Source organism: Triticum urartu, chromosome 1A (genome assembly GCF_056163025.1).
Source record: "Triticum urartu cultivar PI428250 chromosome 1A, HENAU_Tu73, whole genome shotgun sequence".
Taxonomy (NCBI): Eukaryota; Viridiplantae; Streptophyta; class Magnoliopsida; order Poales; family Poaceae; genus Triticum; species Triticum urartu.
In genome coordinates this window covers 126,252,413-126,275,261 of record NC_141873.1, presented here as the reverse complement: position 1 = coordinate 126,275,261, position 22,849 = coordinate 126,252,413, and the positions used below count along the sequence as shown (strand labels likewise).

Genomic DNA, 22,849 nt, shown 5'->3' with positions numbered 1-22,849 from the left:
CTTCTAATATTTGGAAGTCGATGGTTAGCTCGTAATAATAGTGTCATAGTGTCATTGTATTTATCTTGCAAAATATTCATATTTCACTCTCTTGATAGTATTACAGAAACCCTCTCACAGTTTGCTCGAAAAAAAAACCATATTTGGCTAGTATCTTTGTGTCTGCTTAGGAAAGACGGTGTTGGCCGGTGTCTACAATGTTTCTTTAGAGAGCTGATGCCCTCAGCGTTGGGTGAAGAGTCAGTTGCTTTACCGACTCTAAAAACGAATACAACAAAAATCAACTACAAAAACTAGGAAAACTACCTTGAATACATTTGACCTGACAAAAAGAAAAATAAGAGAAAGCACATACATATGAAACATTAAATTTATGTACTATTATTCATCGTTTGCTCTATGCTATCATATCACATCTATCATTTGCTCTTTGCTATCACAGTTTGCAAGTCTCGTACAAATATGCTCAAGCTTCATCTCTCTTCACACGAGCTTGACTTTCGTGCATTCCACAAACAAGTGCTTCCTGACTCGGCTATGGAATTGCACAAGAAACAAGCATCTCCTGATATTGGCGACATGACTATGCAAGCGCCCGAGAACTCGACGTCGACAGGTGGGAAACTGCGGCGATGATGGATGACAATAAGGGCCAAGGCGAGACCCAGATCGCCCAACGCAAATTACGAAACGGTCACCCTAGGAACGAACTCAGCTGTTCCTTGCTCTGTCACCCTAGAGGCGGAGCAAAGAACTTCCCTGCGGCCGTGTCGTCTGGCCTGGTGTGCAGGCTTTTCCTCTGCAGTTGTACTCGAAGATGTACCTATCGATTATTCATCCTTGATCTGGTTTAATTTGAATAAGATTATTCAAATATGCATTTCTCGAAACAGAAAAATATTAGACTCAACAGTTATGGACATAGACCGTTCTAGAATTATGAAAGGAAATGGGTACTTCTACAATAATACTCGTAGAATTAGTCCCTCAAAAAAATCTCGTAGAATTAGGAAATGGCTTAACCGTTCTCAGAAAAAAGAAGAGAGGAAATGGCTTCTGGTTGAGCCGAACCAAGTCACCAGTTCGGTCTCCTGTTCCGTCTTCCCAACCCAGGCACCCGGCTCGTCTGGAAACATGGAGCTGCCACGCCTCCGCCGCTCGCCGCCGGCGCTTCCAGACCACCTCCTCGAGGAAATCTTCTCCCGCCTCCCTCCCAGCGAACCCTCATGCCTCCTCCGCGCCTGCCTCGTCTGCAAGCACTGGCGCGACATCATCTCCGCCCCCAGCTTCCTCCGCCACCTCCACGCGCACCGCCGGGCACCCAAGATGCTAGGGTTCCTCCAGCACTCGGAAGGTGATGAGAATCTCCCCGTATACGTGCCCACCTCCCCCTTCTCCTTCCCCGTCCCCGACCCCCGCGCCTGGCACGTCCTCGGCTACCGGCACGGCCGCGCCGTATTCGTCTCCGATACTACCGACCGGGAGCTCCTCGTCTGGGAGCCGTTCACGGGCAACTGGTGGAACGTGCCGGTACCCGCGGAACTCAAGATCGGGCACTCCAACGCCACCGTGCTCTGTGCGGCGGAGGGGTGCGACCATCTCAACTGCCACGGGGGGCCCTTCCGCGTTGTCTTGGTGTTCACCAGCCCCTTCGAGGAGGAAACGGAGTGGCTCACGTCGGCGGCCGTATACTCGTCGGAGACCGGCGCCTGGGGTGAGGTGGCCTTGGCCTTGCCCTGGCGCGATGGCTTTTCCTTGCTCTGTGAGAATCCTGGCCTGCTCGTGGGGAATTCTCTGCTGTACTTCCTGTACCTTGATGGGCACATCCTCGAGTACAACTTGGCTGAGCATGTCCTCAATGTGATCAACCCACCGGAACCGGACAATGATGCTGCATTCTCGCAGAGAGTTATGCTGGTTCAGGCGGAGGATGGTGGGCTGGGAATTGCTAAAGCTGATGACGGTGGGTGGAATCATCTCTACCTCTGGTCAAGGAAGGTCAGTGAAGGAGGTGATGCAGAATGGGTGGAGTGCCCGTTCATGTACCTCGGCGATTCGCTTCCATTTGCTGCTAGGTCGTCGTCCTCAAGAATAACAGTGTTTCTGATGGGCTTTGTCGAGGGAGCAAATACCATTTTGGTGAGCACGGTTGATGGCTTCTTTTCAATCGAGCTCCAGTCCAAGCGGGGGAGGAAGATGTGCAAGGACCGATGCAGGGCCTACCCTTTGGTTCCAGTTGTCAGCTCCTACTCTATACTCCGGGTACCTCAAGTTGAGCACGACAGCCTGGGCTCTCCGGACTTCAATGGTGAGTCAGATGATGAGGAGTGGGAGTGGGAAGCACTAAGGCAGGCAGAGTCGCTGTTTTACAGTGGGTCCATGGCCATCAAGGAGGGGGACTTTGTTGCCGCTGTTGATTGCCTCAGCCGCGTCCTGGCGATCAGGTTAGGATTCTGCTCCCAATCACGCCGAAGGCATGAGAAGGATTGTAGGGAAAAGCATCCAGTTAGTTCACTCCTGTTATGGATTTGTTATTGTTTACGTGTGTCCTTATGTTTTGTAGTTTGAGAGATGATCTTGATAGGTTTCAGATGTTATACACGTGGAAAGGTTGTTCCCAAGCGGTCGTTTAGGCTTACTGTGTCAACAGCTACCTTGATGGAGTTTGTTGGAGTGTTAGGGAGTAGTGAGTGCCTAGTTTTAATTTGATAGCAATATTTGGAAATTTGGAGCTGGCTATCATTTTTTATGATTTCTGAACTGCGAAAGAGCATCAATTCAAAATGCAATTGCTTAGATAAGAGTTATCCTATTCGGTAAATCTGTCTATGTCTCTGGAGTACTTACTAGTTGCAAATGTTTCATAGCAGTGAGGTTTATCTATATGCTTTCTTACAAATTTTACTCCATAATCTGTGCAAGCACTTATCAATCGCTATAAAAGGCAATAAACAGTGAAAATAATTACTCCCTCCGTTCATAAATATAAGATGTTCTAACTTTTTTCTGAATCGAATGTAGATAAACACATTTTAGTGTTTTATTTTCACTCATTTCAGTTCGTATGTAGTCCATGTTGAAATATCTAAAACATCTTATATTTGTGAACGGAGGGAGTACTAGTTAGTACATTCTGTCATCTGAATGATCAGTGGAGCAATCGGGGTGTTTAGTTATGATTATCCCACTCTATCTCAGATTACATTCCGTTCTATGGAAGTATCTTATAACCTCAACAATAACAAATCTACTCCTTTGTTGTCACCTAGGGTTGCACATTATGGTGAACTTGCTCCGGAATGTGCTAGTGTGTATTACAAATATGGATGTGCCTTGCTATGGAAAGCTCAGAAGGCAACTAATCCTCTGGGAAACCTTCCCAAGAAGGGTACAATCAGCAAAGCTCACAGTGAAGAATGTATATCTTTATGCCTTTACCCCTAGACAGTCACATATAAGATATATTACTCTTTGTATCTGTATAGTTAATTACAATCTCCTGATCACAAGCTTTTCTTTCCTGCTAAATATTTTACATAATAAATTGCTAATCAATAATGTACCCATGTGTTTGCAAACTAAATGGTCTCGTATGGAACCTGGACCTGTTTACCGTTTGGGCTTATCTCTTGAATTGTCATCGTTTGGTAGGAGGCCATTTTGTCAAATTGTTCTGCTCATTGTTGTTACATATGGTGCAAGTCAAGGTTATGCTATAAATAGTTGATGATCTCACAGAAAGCAGAAAATACTTTTAATGCTAAAAGAGCTTGTTTATGGGCTGTCCATATTTTGGACTTGTGTATGGTGCCATGTGGCAGCTATTTTTATTTTATTTTTGTGCCTGAATGGCCAAATGGAAATGCCAGATTAAACAGATATGGATACTTGAATCACTGGCTTCATTCATTGTTCTTGTATTTAGCTGTCTAACCAGTGTACTTGCGTGTGCTAACTTATACAACATAGAAGTTTCACCTTTTTGCAATTATATATGGTACATGAGTATGCAGTAATGTAATGTGAGTATTTCTTGTCTCACATTTCTATCAGAATACTTATTTAGATGGACCACTGTATTGGTCAATGGTATGTTATACTGGTTATTAAGTTGGATGATTTAAGCATATGAATGCATCTCATTGTTTTCTATTGCTGTTTTTTGTTTCACAAACAGTCCACCACTAGTATAATTGATCTTCTATCAATGTGCTTTTCTTCCTGCCATGGTTTAACTTTATACTGATATACTCATTGAGCAGGGGAAAACTCAAATGGCGAAGATCAGGAGGATAGGAAGGGTGACAATGAGATGGCAGGCGCTGGAGATGTTTCTGATGTGGATCTTGCTGGGAAAATGCTAGATACTGCAAGAATAATAATGGAAAAGACCGCAGACAACACTGTGGAGATATCAAGAATCCTTTCTGCTCTCACTGAAGTCTCCATGGAGAAGAGAAAAAGGTAGTTTCCGTTATCTAGGTTACTCATAATTTAACTGGCAACTGGTCTTGATACTAATGTCACCAATTTTATTTGCAGAGGAATTAATTAGACAAGTCACTCAGTGAAAGTTTTAGGCATCCTGGAGCATTTACCTAACTGCATTCTGTTTGCGGTATGAAATTGTCAATCGTCTGTCATGTAGCAGTACTATCTGCATCCTTCCGGAGGTGGGTCTCTGTGGTTTTACGGGTACTAAATTTTCAGTTAGATACTTGCTGGTATCTTGTAGATTTGGTTGGTCTTCCTGTTGCTTATCCCCCTTAATTCAGTCCTAGGAGGACTCCCTGCACCTGGTTTTCACCCCCTTAGATACAAAGCAGTCTTGTGCAGGGAGTCCTCCTACCTTTCCCCTGCACCTGGTCCTCCATTATGTAAACCGTGTATACAGAACCAGAAAAGTGGCAAGGAGGCTCAGAAATTCCACTTGAGAAGATGAGATAAAGATCATTACCGACATCATATCCCACTTTTTGATGTCGGAACAGAAGGAAGATCATTACTAGCTCAGAAGGTGGTGATACTATTCATTAAAGCGGCGACGCCCGTGAGCGCCGCCCTTCCATCCTGTCAAATCGCGGCATCAATGCCAGTCGCTGCATGCTCTGGCATGGCAAGCGGTGTGGGCGTTCGATGGAAAGCAAGGGAGAGGAAGGTGGTCTTTTTTTGGTGGGCCAAGGTGGTCAGACGTCGACGTGGCGGCGGTCTGGACGCTCGCAAAGCCCCCCTAGTTTGTCTTCAGTTTGCTGAAAAAGTATGTCTTCACACACAACAAGTCCCCGCGCGGTCCAGATGTATATGCTAGTACGCATAATAACCTGTTTTTTTTTGTTTTTGTATGTCTTTTTTTTACTGGTAAAAAAAATGACATTGTCTGGCTGTTGCATTTCTTTATATTTGTGCGTGCAGCAGCAGTTTGACCTCAATGGTGTAAAATTATAATTTTTTGTCTAGTATGGAATTCATTTTTCTAGAAGTTGCACTAGTTTACAGTTATTCTTTCAGGGTACAAAATAATGCAAGTTTTGTGTAATTTGTGTGCAAATTTTGAGTATATTGTTTGTGTGCGTGCGTACGTGCGCGCGTCTCGGTCGAGTGTCGGATCTTGTATCCGAGCCGGCCTAAGTCCAGCACCGAGTTAGGTTGGGTGTGCGCGTGTTGACGTGCATAATAAGTACTCCTACATACTCCCGCCCTTAATTTGGCTCCTAATAAAATCTAGGGACTGTCTAGGTCTCAGTCGACTGAGACTGAGACTCAGTCGGCTGACGTCATCATATGTAGATTAGGCATGTTAAGTAGCTTTTCATCTGCTGGGTTGAACCGGCTTAACACCTGGGCTGGTTTCTCTTTTCTTGTTTGTTTGTTTGTTGGGCTGGGTCATGACATTGTTTGCTTGTGGGCCCGGATGACATAGAAAAAAGACAAAAAAACTTATTTGCTGCTCTGCTTTATGAACTGTACTTTTTGACTGAACTCAGGCAAAACCCCATGCCCACAAGCATGGAGAAACTCACTTGTGTAAGGGCGTCTGATCTCTTCTCTGATTTTCACCCCCTCCCACCTTTCCCCCCACCTTCTCTTCTCTGATTTGTTCTAGATCTGATTTTCTTTTCTCTCTTCTCATGTTTGTAACAGCAATCCTGCAGCAGTAAGGAAGATTCCTGATGGGACATAGGTTAGAGTTATAATTTGTAGGAAAATTAGAGAAGAGGCAAAACTGAATCAAGTAGTATTTGACTGGCATGTGTGTTGTAGCAATTCTGACAGCAGAAAATAATTTTATTTTTAATTGTATGTCCATGAAAAAATGATGTTGGACTCCTCCCCACAAAAGTTGTATATGGATTGATTGGTTCATGTTTTAGGACAGAATATGGCTTGGTAATTAAAACAGAAATCAGTAGGGTGCTGCCCTCTCCCCTGCACAAGACACTAAGGAGAAAGACTGAACTTTTTTCAAGATTTGCCACAGTGGGGTTGTATTACAAGCATATACATGACCCTGCCTAGTGTACAGAAAAATATGAAAAAAAATGTAGCATGGTTAACATCTAGTTCGGTGACTACAGAAGATCAAGAATGTATAGTGTGAACTAAGAAAAAAGAAACAGAGGCATAGAAAAAATGAACCTTTCTTGTGGATGGTCAAATATACCTCAGCAACAATGTTTTCTCTTCATTTTGTAGGTGCTGGACGGAACTATGGCAAAAGAACTCCAAACAGCTGCGGACCAGTCCCAGTTAATCTGCTGACACCGGTTCATGTAAGATTGATATTTTTGGAAAAAAGGTTGTTTCACAAGGGTGTACAAAAAAAGGAACTTAGAACATCACTCTCCATGTGCAGCAGCCATACCTTGGTGTCCAACATGTGCAGCATCAACAAACTGTGATGAATCTGGCATCCCAACCATCTTCAAGTGCATTTGCACAACATGTATGTGCTTTCATGAACAACAAGAATAAACTCTTTAAGTTATCTGCCTTGATGAATATAATCTGGTACTCTGTTGCACATGCATCAAATTGTAACATGCAAGAAAAGTAAAAAAATGCAGGGTCATTCCGAATGCGAGTGCCTCAGTAAATAAATAATAATAATCTCAGTATGTTGAATGCCTTAGAAAATTCAAACAAGCATTGGCAATGCTCAGTGCAAGCAAGCAATTGAAGGGACATCAGTAAAAACCAAGTACAAGTACATCACATAAGAATTCAATAGTTACCTTTGAAAAAATCTCAGCTACCTACCTCTATTTCAACGTCAGCCATGGAATTTGTTCTCTTCATTTCGCACTCAGAAAAGTACGAGGTCAAGCCAAACAAAACACTAATTCACTCCCTCAGATTCGTGATTCACACCCAAAAAAAGCATTAGAAAAAATATACCCAAAAATCGTCATCTCCATTTGCAAACTCCATCCCAGAATCTAGATTCGCACCATATATCCCCTAGTAGGCAAACAAACAAATCTGAGATAATAAAAGCTTGTCATAAAACTGTGGTAGAGAGTAAGTGAGGATGGTTAATCCGTTCACATATTGCTAATTGTAACTAGTAAAAGGAAACACTCCTAGATTTTCTTATGGAAATGTAAAACATCAAGTGTCTGTTTTGGTAGTTCAGACAAACAAAACCAAAACAGGCACTACAAATCCAACATTCCATGAGTTGGAGAGAGGAAGCTAAAAGCAGAATAACTTTTGAATAAATGTGGAAAAATTGATGTCAAAAAGATTAAGAGATGCCTTAATTAGTCAAGACTATCAGCAGCAAATCTCCTACCTTGAGAGACACATAAGGTAGCTACATCCATCAACTACAGTGGTAAAAAACTAACAGGTGCAGATCACTTGCACGGTAGTACTACAGGAGTACTGAACACTTACAAGCATGTTGCTTAAGTAATTCAGACATGTCTACTGACAGTGAACTTGGATACTTGTAAATTCACAACCACAAAATGTCTACTGACAGTGAACAGAATTAGACTAATGCTCTCATAAAGCACAGAAAATTCAGATGTAGTCCTACCAAGTTCCCCATCTCGCTGACCGGGGCGGCGCCGGAGGACGATGGAGAAGACGGCCGCGCTTCCCCTGCCCCCTTTTCGTCGGGCAGCACCACCGGCGCAGCTGCTGTGCCCGAGGATCTGGACAAGTAACTCTTCTCTCCTTTAATATGCTCTCCTTTTTTGAAAATGAGCTGCGCTGTCAGAATCAAATGCAAAAAACAAATTTGATTTTTTTATTAAATCCTTGGGAAAAACAAAAAAAATGCAAAAATGTATATGATTTTAAAAAAAGATAAAAACACACAAACTAGTTGTGAGATCGGGTGCTTGATTTGTGTTTGCAGGCATGGCAAAAAACGGCGGTGTTATGGTGCTCGTGTGACACATAGCGAGGGTAGAGGATTCGCGGGGGAGCTGCCACCTTCCGACCAAGCAAAAAAATCTAGTTGTGAAAATGTATGTAAAGAGACATAGTTATAGTCCGGGGGACCGCCCTTGCAAATCTTTTATATCTAAATAGCTAGCCCCCACTAACATATTTCTCTCAACATGCAAGCATGCCACCTCATCATTCAACATGCATAAGGAAAGGCCCATCTCAACATGCAACTATTCATATTAAAAACCCACTACAACATGCATGCATGTAAAATTTCATTTTATTATGCTATTTACATTTAATTTTTATATACTTTCAAAAACTATTGTTTCAAGAATTCATGTTCCATATAATCAAAATCTCATTGAAATATTGCAAACATTCCCGCAACAACGTGCGGGGCATCATCTAGTTGCATGAATAGTTGCCCCCTCTCTCTTACCGCCACCCCTCCGACAAAACAAAGGCCCCTAGTTGAAACTAAGTTAGAAGACACTAAGTATGACCATGCTAGAAAGACACGTGGTTGCATGAGTATAGTTGGACATGCAGCTGGTCACCTCTCTATCGTTGTTGCCCCCTCCGACAAAACAAAGGTCCCCCAATTGCAACCAAGTTAAAAGATATGCAGTTGCATGCCTACTGAGGGACATGCAATTGGCCCCATGTCTCTAGACGCCGCCCCCTCTGACAAAACAAAGGTCCTCAGTTGCGACCGTAGTAAGAAGACATGCAGTTGCGCGCCCATTATGGGACATGAAACTGGCAAAGTCGAAGTCGCAACCAAGTTATAAGACATGAAGTTGCGACCATGCTCGAAGACATGCAGTTACGTGCCTAGTGTGGGGCATGCAACTGCCCCCCTCTCTCTCGACGTCGCCACCTCCAACAAAACAAAGGTCCACCAAGTTGCGACCAAGTTAGAAGACATGCAGTTGCGTGCCTAGTGTGGGGGACATGCAACTGGCCCCATCTCTCTCTCAACGCGGCCCCTTCAACAAAATAAATGCCCCCACCCCGAGTTGCGACCAAGTTAAAAGACATGCAGTTGCGTGCCTAGTGTGGGACATGCAACTAGGGCCCATCTCTCTCGACGCCGCTCCCTCGGACAAAACAAAAGTCCCCAATTGCGACCAAGTAAGAATACATGCAGTTGTGTGCCCATTGTGGGACATGAAACTGGCAAAGTCGGAGTTGTAACCAAGTTATAAGACATGCAATTGCGTGTCTAGTGTGGGGGCATGCAACTGGGCCCCTCTCTCTCGATGCCGCCACCTCCGACAAAACAAAGGTCCCCCAAGCTGCCACCAAGTTAGAAGACATGCAGTTACGTGCCTAGTGTGGGACATTCAACTGGCCCCATCTCTCTCGACGCGCCCCCCCTCCGACAAAACAAAGGTCTCCCCAATTGCGACCATGTAAGAAGACATGCAGTTGTGTGCCTAGTGTGGGACATGCAACTCGGCCGAATCTCTCTCGACTCCGCCCCCTCCAACAGAACAAAAGGCCCCCCCCAGTTGTGATGAAGTTAGAAGACATGCAATTGCGTGCCCATTGTGGGACATGAGAACTGGCAAAAGTCGTGTTGCAACCAAGTTATAAGACATGAAGTTGCGACCATGCTCGAAGACATGCAGTTGCGTGTCTAGTGTGGGGCATGCAACTGGGCTCCTCTCTCTCGACGTAGGCCCCTTCGACAAAGAAAAGGTTCCCCCAAGTTGTGACCAAGTTAGAAGACATGGAGTTGTACGCCTAGTGTGAGACATGCAACTGGACCCATCTCTCTCGATGCGGCCCCATACGACAAAACAAAGCCCCCCTAGTTGCGACCAAGTTAAAAGACATGCAGTTGCATGCCTAGTATGGGACATGCAACTGGGGCCATCTCTCTCAACCCCGCTCCCTCCAACAAAACAAAGGTCCCTAGTTGCGACCAAGTAAGCAGACATGCAGCCGCGTGCCCATTGTGGGACATGAATCTGGCAAAGTCAGAGTTGCAACCAAGTTATAAGACATGTAGTTGCGACCGTGCTCGAAGACATGCAGTTGCGTGTGTGGGGGCATGCAACTGGGCCCCTCTCTCTCGACACCGCCACCTCCAACAAAACAAAGGTCCCCCAAGTTGCGACTATTGTAGAAGACGTGTGGTTGCATACCTAGTATGGGACATGCAACTGAACTCTTAAAAAACAAACATTGTACATTAACAGGCGGCATCAACAAGTTGAACACGAACATCATACCAAAAAAATTCTACAAAAAGTCTATGCCCTCACATTGTACATTATACATGGGTAAGGAAAAAAATGGCTACAAAAAAGATACACTGAACTCTTAAAAAAATGAACCAACCATATCATAAGAGCTTGGCACGCTTGATAAAAAAACAATGATTCAGTGTAAACAACTCGTTAAACTATGGGCTCCCCTCTATTTCGAAAACTCCAGGATCAGACAATGAAAAATAAACCTTCAACAAATATATTTTTTGATAATAAGTATAACCTATAAAAATAAGGATCAGACAATAAAAAAACAAAAAAATATAAAAGCTGTGGAGTTACTCCTGTATTTTTGAACTCCTTCCAGACATACATGTTGATGCCGCTTGTTGCTCTCACGGTAGCAAGGGCTCAGACAAACTCTGAAAACCATCTCCTATGCACATAAAAATAAGGCCACAAACATAAATATGTGCTACTGATACACATACATATTCAGCTAAATTATTTTTAGTGCAAAAAAACTTGTATGCTTCCGAAGAAAAAGGATTTCGACATAACGATAATATATCATTGGCGTCGCCGCTGATGAAAAAAAGAAACATATATACATTTGCGATGTGGAGATAAAAAAGACGATGAATCTATCAAAAGACCATATTAATTCATATACAAAAGAAAAAAATTAACAATGCACTAATTTCATATGGTTTTTAGGGCGAAAAAAATAAAACATGCTGCTGCTAGAAACTTACTTTCATTAAATCATTCTCTTTTTGATTACGCAAAAAAAGATAGATTTGAACATGCTTCTGAATTAAAAAAAGTGTCAAAGCAAAAAAAAATAAATAAACAACCCACTCCCTAGTGATAGATTTCAGCAGTAATATCTCCTGCTTACAAAAAGAAAAGATTTCAGAAAAAAACATGCTGCAGATTAGATAGGGATTATGAGAAAAAAAAATACCACACTACTGCTAATACATGCAGTAATAAAAAATCTCTCTTGTTTCAAGAGAAAAGATTTCAGCGAAAAACCTAATAAAACAAACAGAAGGGCTATACAACTCCTAGTGATGGTCCAGTAATACATATGAGGGGATTTGAGTTCAGAGATAATCCTCAAAAAACATGGAACTGATTTCGCGGAAGTAATGTTTCAGCAATAGTCATATTCTTCGACCTACTACTCTCAACTAGAATAAAACAAAACAAGCGATTGAATCACTCCTACTAATGGTTTCAGTAATGTGTATGGGGGGATATGAGAGAAGCACTTCTTGAGACACCAAAAATATCCCAGTTAAGAACAGTATAAGTGATAGCACTCACCAGATAAAAAACAAGAAGAAAAAAAGTGTCCAAAGAAAAGGATAACTAGCAGAGGTTTATATACTAAAAAACAAAAAGGAACGTTCAACTTTGCAAAAAATCCTAAACACACATCTCTCTTGTCACCTACTCATGAACAGAGGGTGTAAAAAAAGTGCACTATACTCTCTGTACAGAGGATGTACGGAGCGGTGTAAAAATTTCTCTATATGCACCTACAAGCATAGAAAAAACATGTTGATAAAAAACTACTTCCAGTACAATCCAGCAGAGAAACACACTTCATCTCAGTCTATTGGCCTACTAAGAAATTTAGTGCTACTGGTTGTAAAATAATCTTTACTGGAAAGAACCTCAAAAGACGCAGCAAAATATCCGAATGACAAAAAAGATGATACATAAAAACGGGGCTTTATTTATCGAGGTAAGTGAATCTAGCTACAAGCAAAGAATCCGGTTTCATCATCAAAAATCCACCACACCAACATTGCCGATAGACACGCGAGAGCGAGAGACTATTGTGCATCAATGCACAAAAGAATCAAACCTAAGAAAATAAGGTCTAAACTATGGGGTGATTCTCTGCTTGAAACTACTAATCACATATTTGATACAAAACAAAAAAAGAACATGCGTTAGGGGGGAATATGGACATACAAGATGCCATCTACTCTACTGGATACATGGGCACAGTGACGAACTCCTACAATGTAGCAGACATAAATTTCAGACAAAGAATAAAAAAAAACTAAACTAACTGAACCTAACTGAAATTAAACAGTAAAGAGTGCAGTTTACTTGGCGTTACATCTACATCACCTAACAAAAAAACAAAAGCAGCCGCTCACTCTGGCCACCCTTGATGCACTAGAAAAACTACCCCAAACCTTACATCCGCATGAACCACAGAAAAAACACCTCCAATCTATTGATTGCTTGAACAATAATGACACAAAAAATAACTAAAAAAATCCTGGAGTCGATTATAGAGTTGAAGCTATTTATCTTCGCTTGATCCACACAAAAAACAAACCTAATCTCTTCAGATCTACGGTGTACCACGAACAAGAACAAGACAAACAAGAAAAAGATGGACAAGAATGGTAGGGGGGAAACTCGCTCCATCAGCAACGCCGGCCATCCCTCTCTCTTTGGGCATGCAGTAGCACGCCAATCTTCAAGCTCGGCCTCTCTTCTCCCCCTGCGGAGTTTTTTCGATTTTTTTTTAAATGAGTTCTTCCGATTTGAGACTGAGGAAATGGAGAGAGACGAAGTGGAATGAAACCTGACTGCTCGTTACCCTCTTCTTAATCATCATGGGTGGCCGCTTCCCCTTCTTCACTTTAATGCGGCCCAAACAACAAGATAGAGAAAAAAACAAAAAAAAAACAACAACCCGCACTGAAAACACAGCCCAGCCCCAGCCCATCAGCAGTGCTCGCGCATATAGGATTATCGGTTCGACGGGAAAAAACAAAGTGGGCCAGTCCACGCCTTAGACAGGCCGAAATAGGGACAAAAACGCCTACGAGATACTTAAGATCGGACGGCTGGCCCGTCGACTGAAGTCTGATTTTTAGCAGTACCGTAAAATCTACTACTAGTAGTAATCTGCATAGAGAGGCTATCGGTTGCAAGTATTCCACGTCCTGATCTAAAATAAATAGCGTGTGTGTGCGTGCGTGAGCTTCCTTCGGAGAGAAGCACTTCGACCAGATCGGCGGCGGCGGCGGGGCTGTGCCCCTAGGAATGCAGACTCCAATCGCCGTAGATCACGTGAACCTGGTGAAGAATATGGAAGCGCCAGCGGCCACGCTCCCAGACGATGTCATCCTGGAGATCCTTGTACGCCTGGCTGAGGAGGCTTCACTCTTCCGTTGCGCGGCGACGTGCAAGCTGTGGAGGTGCCTCATAGCCGACTCCTCCTTCCTCCGCCGCCGATGGCCGGCCAACTCACGCCATCCGTCCTCCCTCGTCGGGTTCCTCGCCAACAAATGCCACATCCATCAGGGAATCATGGGGCTCCCCATGGGACCAGCCGCCGCCCAAACCTTCGTTCCAGTTCCAGGACCGCAACCGGTGTTCGGCCGTGGCCGTCGATCCCTCGGCTCCTTGCTCCCCCAAGCCGGCACCCTCTTCGACCGTGTGACACCGCTTGCCTCGCACGGCGGTCTCCTCCTCGTGCGCTTCGTCCCGACTCATCACGCCTCGCGCCCGACCGTCGTCCACCTTGCCATGTGTAACCTGCTGGCCGGCACGTGTGAGGCGCTTCCCCCACTGGAGTACAAGTCATGCGACAACAACGATAGGCTGGACGGCTTTGGCGTCCTAACAGGGGCCGACTTTTGCTCCACCCGGCCGCCATTGCCGGGCTTCTCCGTCTTATTCCGAGTGCTGCTCATCGGCGCCAGCCCGGATGGACGGCACTACCATCTCTACACCTTCTCGTCTGACGAACCGAGCTGGAGCGCGCCCACCGCTTGCCTGGACCGTTGTTTGCCGGAGAGGCGCACGGCTTACCTGCTGATGCAGAACGACGCCGCCGTGCAAAGGGGCGCAGCGCACTGGCTCTGCTGGGACTTTTCGGACGTCTACGACTTTGCGGTGGATGCCGAGATCGGTGAGGCCTCTCTAGCCAAGCTCCCTTTCCCCGTTGCAACACGCTTCTTCTTGGCCCCCTACCACGCACGTCAACTCCGCGTTGGCGCCGACGGATCGCTCTTGTTTCTTCGCCTGCATGTTCAAGGTCTGTGGATGGAAATATGGACACGTCAAGACAGCGGCACGGCCTCCTCCTGGCTCTGCACGCACTTGATCGAGATAGAACCACCCAAGGCTGACGGAGTAGTAGATTGCATTTGCTTTGGGGAGAAGAGTGGCACGGTGCTCCTCGCCGATCAAAACTGGAGCTCGTCATATCTGGTCAATATCGAAACTGGGCGCGTACTGGAGGAGATGACGGAACGGTTTGATGGCCCTGAGTGTAAGAGAGCCCTGCCCGTGGAGATAGATTGGCCCGCGTTTTTCTTGTCTCGTCTCACTGGACGAAAGGCCGTATGCGCCCAGCCGTTTGATTTGGAGCGTCACAAAAGGCCGTATTTGTTTTCAGGCCGCGGCTTACTTGAACTGGCTAGACATGTTAAAAGACTTTTGAGAATATGAAAGGAGTAGTACACTAAAGCGGCGAGCAATCCATGTTTTCATTTCACAGTGTCTGTAACCAATTTTGGCATCCACCTTGCAAAAGGATGTGGAGAGATTTAACTATTTTGCCAGCAATAGGAGAAGGATCACAATTACAAGCCATGCTATTCTTGTTTACACAGGTTTTTTTTTTTGAAACCTTTATTGATATCTTGGAGCCTTATGCTCCTTCTTACCTTTGTTTCCATCAGAGGTATTCTTTCCTTCCTCTTCTTTTTGCTTAGGAGAGCACTTGTAGTAGAGGCATGTTCACCCTTAGACGGTATCTCAGTTGAGGATGACTTGGTTTGTGGGATGGAGAGGAAGAAAGAAGCAAAGGACAATCAGGAGAGCTCCAAGGGCAACAGCAACACCAATGCCTGAGGAAAGCAAGTGCTGCAACCTCCGGAAAGCTAGTGCTAAAGAAAAGTTTATAATATTTTGGAATATGTTTGTAATTAGGATGAAACTTGTTAAGTTACCCCTTGAATGTACTGCTATGACTCATGAGAAGTGTCCAAAGACCTTATCTATATTAAAGACCGTTGCCTTTCTTTAGTTTCTTGCTTGGTCTCTCAGAATTTTGCTATATTATTCATGAACCATGGACATACAAATTGAAATGTGAGGAGAATTAACTCTCTAGATAAGTGACTTGCTATCTCCAATAAGATTGAACAAGTTGGGTGCTTAATCCTCTGCCTGCAAAAGACAAAGAATGAAACTTTTGATGTTGCTTATATTAAGAAAGTTTCCCCAAGAAGGTTGAATAAGTTTGAACACTTGCCCTCTAATGGTGCCTTTGGTAGACTCTTAACTGTTTGGAATGAAAACATGTTCCATGGTGTGACACCCCCGATTCAATCATACACTAATCATACACGCAAATGTGTGTTGGGGAACGTAGCATGCAATTTCAAAAAATTTCCTACGATCACGCAAGATCTATCTTGAGATGCATAGCAACGAGAGGGGAAGAGTGTGTCCACGTACCCTCATAGACCGCAAGCGGAAGCGCTAGGTTAACACGGTTGATGTATTCGAACGTCTTCGCGATCCAACTGATCTTAGTACCGAACGTACGGCACCTCCGTGTTCAGCACACGTTCAGCTCGATGACGTCCCTCGAACTCTTGATCCAGCAGAGGGTCGAGGGAGAGTTCCGTCAGCATGATGGCGTGCTGACGGTGATGGTGATGTGATCCGCGCAGGGCTTCGCCTAAGCACTATGACGCTATGACCAGAGGAGTAAACTGTGGAGGGGGCACTGCACACGGCTAAGAGAACAATTGGTGTAATAATGGGGTGCCCCCTGCCCCCGTGTATAAAGGAGGGGAGGAGGAGGCCGGCCACCTAGGGGCGCGCCATGAGGGGGGAGTCCTACTAGGACTCCTAGTCCTAGTAGGATTCGGCCCCCCTCTCTTTTCCTTCTCATGGAGGTGGAAAGGGGGAAGGAGAGGGAGTAGGAGAAGGAAAGGAGGGTGGCGCCCCCTTCCCTAAATCAATTCGGCCTCCTCCCTTGTGGGGGGCGCACCAACCCTTTGTGGGATGGTTAGCCTCCCTCCTATGGCCCATATCTTTCCTCGGGGGGTTCCTGTAACACCTCCGGTACTCCGGTATGTACCCGATACACTCCGGAACCCTTTCGATGTCCGAATATCACCTTCCAATATATCAATCTTTACCTCTTGACCATTCCGAGACTCCTTGTCATGTCCGTGATCTCATTAGGGACTTGGAACAATCTTCGGTCACAAAAACACATAACTCATAATACAAATCGTCGTCGAACGTTAAGCGTGCGGACCCTACGGGTTCGAGAACTATGTAGACATGACCGAGACACATCTCCGATCAATAACCAATAGCGGAACCTGGATGCTCATATTGGTTCCTACATATTCTATGAAGATCTTTATCGGTCAAACCGCAATGACAACATACGTCATTCCCTTTGTCATCGATATGTTACTTGCCTTGTTCAAGAATTCATCCGATTAACCAGTTAACTTGCTGATTAATCCCTACTCGTAGGGTCACCGAGTAGCTGATAAACTGAAAAATCATCTGATTAATTAATTAAATGGCCGATTAACTTGTTGATTAGCCGATTAATCTCTTACTCGTGAGCCAACCGAGCAGCTACGAGTTAACGATTTCCTCAACAATGGTTACTTGTCCGAGAGGGCCCAGAGAGGGCCCAGAGAGCCAATCTCTTACTCCGTAATGCATCATCCCACAACTAACTCATTAGTCACATTGCTTGCAAGGTTTATCATGATGTGCATTACTGAGAGGGCCCAGAGATACCTCTCCGATACTCGGAGTGACAAATCCTAATCTCGATCTATGCCAACCCAACAAACACCTTCGGAGATACCTATAGAGCATCTTTACAATCACCCAGTTACGTTGCGACGTTTGATAGCACACAAGGTATTCCTCCAGTATCCGGGAGTTGCATAATATCATAGTCAAAGGAATATGTATAAGTCATGAAGAAAGCAATAGCAATAAAACTTAACGATCATTATGCTAAACTAACGGATGGGTCTTGTCCATCACATCATTCTCCAAATGATGTGATCCCATTAATCAAATGACAACACATGTCTATGGTTAGGAAACTTAACCATCTTTGATCAACAAGCTAGTCTAGTAGAGGCTTACTAGGGACACGGTGTTTTGTCTATGTATCCACACATGTATCAAGTTTCCAGTTAATACAGTTCTAGCATGAATAATAAACATTTATCATTGTTGGGGAACGTAGCATGCAATTTCAAAAATTTCCTACGCTCACGCAAGATCTATCTAGGAGATGCATAGCAATGAGAGGGGGAGAGTGTGTCCACGTACCCTCATAGACCGAAAGCGGAAGCGTTTGACAACGCGGTTGATGTAGTCGAACTTCTTCTCGTTCCAACTGATCAAGCACCGAACGTACGTCACCTCCCAGTTCTGCACACGTTCAGCTCGGTGACGTCCCTCGAACTCTTGATCCAGCAAAGTGTCGAGGGAGAGTTCCGTCAGCACGACGGCGTGGTGACGGTGATGGTGAAGTGATCCACGGAGGGCTTCGCCTAAGCACTACATGAATATGACCGGAGGCGTAAACTGTGGAGGGGGGCGTCGCACACGGCTAACAATGTTTGTTGTGTGTTCTAGTGGTGCCCCCTCCCCACATATATATAGGTTGGAGGGGAGGGGAAGGCAGCCAAGGGGGCCTCCTACTTGGGGTCCTCCCAATTCGGCCTCCCCCCTTTCTTATTCCTATTCTGAGTAGGAAGGAAAGAAGGGGAAGGGGGAATCATATTCCCCTTTTCCTTTCCTTCTTCCCCTTTCTTTCTCCAATTTGGCCAGCCCATATGGGGGGGGGGGGGTGCACCGGCCCCTTTGTGGCTGGTGTGTTTCCGGCCCATTAAGCTCATATAGCTTGCCGGGGGTTGCCCGGAACCCCTTCCCGTGACCCGATATGTACCCGGTACCCCCAGAACACTTCCGGTGTCCGAATACTATCATCCTATATAAATGAATTTTTACCTCTCAACCATTTCGAGACTCCTCGTCATGTCCGTGATCTCATCCGGGACTCCGAACAACATTCAGTCACCAAATCACATAACTCATATAATACAAAATCATCATCGAACGTTAAGCGTGCAGACCCTACAGGTTCGAGAACTATGTAGACATGACCGAGACACCTCTCCGGTCAAAACCAACAGCGGAACCTGGATGCTCATATTGGTACCTACATATTCTACAAAGATCTTTATCGGTCAAACCGTAATGACAACATACGTTATTCCCTTTGTCATCGGTATGTTACTTGCCCGAGATTCGATCGTCGGTATCTTCATACCTAGTTCAATCTCGTTACCGGCAAGTCTCTTTACTCGTTCCGTAATGCATCATCCTGCAACTAATTCATTAGTCACATTGCTTGCAAGGCTTATTATGATGTGCATTACCGAGAGGGCCCAAAGATACCTCTCCGATACTCGGAGTGACAAATCCTAATCTCGATCTATGCCAACCCAACAAACACCTTCGGAGATACCTGTAGAGCATCTTTATAATCACCCAGTTACGTTTTGACATTTGATAGCACATAAGGTATTCCTCCAGTATCCGGGAGTTGCATAATCTCATAGTCAAAGGAATATGTATAAGTAATGAAGAAAGCAATAGCAATAAAACTTAACGATCATTATGCTAAGCTAACGGATGGGTCTTGTCCATCACACCATTCTCCTAATGATGTGATCCCGTTCATCAAATGACAACACTGTCTATTGTTAGGAAACTTAACCATCTTTGATTAACGAGCTAGTCTAGTAGAGGCTTACTAGGGACACAGTGTTTTGTCTATGTATCCACACATGTATCAAGTTTTCGGTTAACACAATTCTAGCATGAATAATAAACATTTATCATGATATAAGGAAATATAAAATAACAACTTTATTATTGCCTCTAGGGCATATTTCCTTCAGTCTCCCACTTGCACTAGAGTCAATAATCTAGTTCACATCGCCATGTGATTTAACACCAATAGTTCACATCGCCATGTGACCAACACCCAAAGGGTTTAATAGAGTCAATAATCTAGTTCACATTGCTATGTGATTAACACCCAAAGAGTACTAAGGTGTGATCATGTTTTGCTTGTGAGAGAGGTTTAGTCAACGGGCCTGTCACATTCAGACCCGTATGTATTTTGCAAATTTCTATGTCTACAATGCTCTGCATGGAGCTACTCTAGCTAATTGTTCCCACTTTCAATATGTATCCAGATCAAGACTCAGATTCATCTGGATCGGTGTAAATGCTTGCATTGAGGTAACTCTTTACGATGAACACTTTATCACCTCCATAACCGAGAAATATTTCCTTAGTCCTCTAAGGATAATTTTGACCGCTGTGCAGTGATCTACTCCTGGATCACTGTTGTACCCCCTTACCAAACTCATGGCAAGGTACACAATAGGTCTGGTACACAGCATGGCATATCGTATAGAACCTATGGCTGAGGCATAGAGAATGACTTTCATTCTCTCTCTATCTTCTGCCGTGGTCAGGCTTTGAGTCTTACTCAACTTCACACCTTGTAATACATCAAGAACCCTTTCTTTGACTGGTCCATTTTGAACTTCTTCAAAACTTTACCAAGGTATGTGTTTTGTGAAAGTCCAATTAAGCATCTTGATCTATCTTTATGGATCTTGATGCCTAATATATAAGCAGCTTCACCAAGGTCTTTCATTGAAAAACTTTTGTTCAAGTATCCTTTTATGCTTTCCAGAAATTTTATATCATTTCCAATCAACAATATGTCATCCACATATAATATTAGAAATGCTACAGAGCTCCCACTCACTTTCTTGTAAATACAGACTTCTCTGAAAGTCTGTATAAAACCATATGCATTGATCACATTATCAAAGCGTATATTCCAACTCCAAGATGCTTGCACCAGTCCATAAATGGATTGCTGGAGCTTGCACACTTTGTTCGCACCTTTAGGATCGACAGAACCTTCTGGTTGCATCATATACAACTCTTCTTTCAGAAATCCATTAAGGAATGAAATTTTAACATCCACTTGCCAGATTATAAAATGCGGCAATTGCTAACATGATTTAGATAGACTTAAGCATCGCTACGGGTGAGAAGGTCTCATTGTAGTCAACTCCTTGAACTTGTCGCAAACCTTTCGCAACAAGTCGAGCTTTGTAGACAGTAACATTACCATCAATGTCAGTCTTCTTCTTGAAGATCCATTTATTCTCTATGGCTCGCCGATCATCGGGCAAGTCAACCAAAGTCCACACTTTGTTCTCATACATGGATCCTATCTCATATTTCATGGCCTCAAGCCATTTATCGGAATCTAGGCCCATCATCATTTCATCATAGTTTGTAGGTTCGTCATGGTCTAGTAACATGACTTCCAAAACAAGATTACCGTACCACTCTGGTGCAGAACGTGCTCTGGTTGACCTACGAGGTTTGGTAGTAACTTGATTTGAAGTTTCATGATCATTATCATTAGCATCCTCTCTAGTTGGTGTATGCATCACTGGAGCTGATTTTTGTGATGAATTACTTTCCAATTTGAGAGAAGGTACAATTACCTCATCAAGTTCTACTTTCCTCCCACTCACTTCTTTCAAGAGAAACTCCTTCTCTAGAAAGGATCCATTCTTAGCAACAAACATCTTGCCTTCGGATATGTGATAGAAGGTGTACCCAACTTTTTCTTTTGGGTATCCTATGAAGACACACTTCTCTGATCTGGGTTCGAGCTTATCAGTTTGAATTTTTTTCACATAATCATAGCAACCCCAAACTTTAAGAAACGACAGCTTTGGTTTCTTGCCAAACCATAGTTCATATGGTGTCATCTCAACAGATTTATAGGGTGCCCTATTTAACGTGAATGCAACTGTATCTAATGCATAACCCCAAAACGATAGCGGTAAATCGGTAAGAGACATCATAGATCACACCATATCTAATAAAGTATGGTTACAATGTTCAGACACACCATTACGCTGTGGTGTTCCAGGTGGCGTGAGTTGTGAAACTATTCCACATTGTTTTAAATGAAGGCCAAAACTCGTAAGTCAAATATTCGCCTTTGCGATCAAATCCCAAAAACTTTATTTTCTTGTTACAATGATTCTCCACTTCACTCTGAAATTGTTTAAACTTTTCAAAATGTTTCAGACTTGTGTTTCATTAAATAGATATACCCATATCTGCTCAAATCAAATGTGAAGGTTAGAACATAATGATACCCGCCGCGAGCCTCAACACTCATCGGACCACATACATCGGTGTGTATTATTTCCAATAAGTCAGTGGCTCGCTCCATTGTTCTGGAGAACAGAGTCTTAGTCATCTTGCCCATGAGGCATGGTTCACAAGCATCAAATGATTAATAATCAAGTGATTCCAAAAGTCCATCCGCATGGAGTTTCTTCATGCGCTCTACACCAATATGACCTAAATGGCAGTGCCTCAAATATGTTGCACTATCATTATCAACTTTGCATCTTTTGGCATCAATATTATGAATATGTGTATAACCACGACCGAGATTCAACAAACCATTTATATTGGGTGTATGACCATAGAAGGTTTTATTCATGTAAACAGAACAACAATTATTTTCTGACTTAAATGAATACCATATTGCAATAAACATGATCCAATCATATTCATGCTCAACGCAAACACCAAATAACATTTATTTAGGTCCAACAATAATCTCGAAGGTAGAGGGAGTGTGCGATGGTGATCTTGTCAACCTTGGAATCACTTCCAACACACATCGTCACCTCGCCCTTAACTAGACTCTGTTCATTCGAGTTACTAATCTTAGAAACTGAACCGATATAAAATACCCTGGGGTTACTATGAACACTAGTAAAATACACATCAATAACATGCATATCAAATATACCTTTGTTCACTATGCCATCTTTCTTATCCGCCAAGTATTTGGGGTAGTTCCGCTTCCAGTGACCATTCCCTTTGCATTAGAAGCACTTAGTTTCAGGCTTAGGTCTAGCTTTGGGCTTCTTCACGGGAGTGGCAACTTGGTTTTCATTCTTCTTGAAGTTCCCTTCTTTTTGTTTGCCCTTTTTCTTGAAACTAGTGGTCTTGTCAACCATCAACACTTGATGTTTTTTCTTGATTTC

At 43.7% G+C, this 22,849-nt stretch overlaps 1 protein-coding gene across 8 annotated transcripts; it reads left to right on the top strand.

Annotated features, from left to right (window-relative positions):
- The first annotated feature begins 915 nt into the window (after positions 1-915).
- On the top strand, positions 916-8,630 carry LOC125551845 (uncharacterized). 8 transcript variants are annotated; one of them, XR_015599324.1, is made up of 9 exons: positions 916-2,444; positions 3,270-3,418; positions 4,263-4,464; positions 4,543-4,673; positions 4,776-6,181; positions 6,694-6,770; positions 6,857-6,943; positions 8,021-8,167; positions 8,366-8,630. XR_015599324.1 is itself a non-coding variant. In XM_087515515.1 (4 exons), exons 1-4 carry the CDS (start codon positions 916-918, stop codon positions 4,553-4,555), a joined length of 1,893 nt encoding a protein of 630 aa, XP_087371641.1. In that variant the 3' UTR covers positions 4,556-6,669. The 8 variants fall into 8 exon arrangements, 1 of the variants encoding a protein (XP_087371641.1); XR_015599322.1 differs by having other exon boundaries at positions 4,543-6,181; XR_015599323.1 differs by having other exon boundaries at positions 4,543-6,181; positions 6,854-6,943.
- Positions 8,631-22,849: the final 14,219 nt, after the last annotated feature.

Coding starts and splice junctions, on each gene's coding strand:
- LOC125551845 (XM_087515515.1), top strand. CDS start 916: ATGGACATAGACCGTTCTAGAATTATGAAAGGAAATGGGTACTTCTAC. Junction 2,445..3,269: donor AGCCGCGTCCTGGCGATCAG/GTTAGGATTCTG, acceptor GTTGTCACCTAG/GGTTGCACATTATGGTGAAC. Junction 3,419..4,262: donor CAAAGCTCACAGTGAAGAAT/GTATATCTTTAT, acceptor CTCATTGAGCAG/GGGAAAACTCAAATGGCGAA.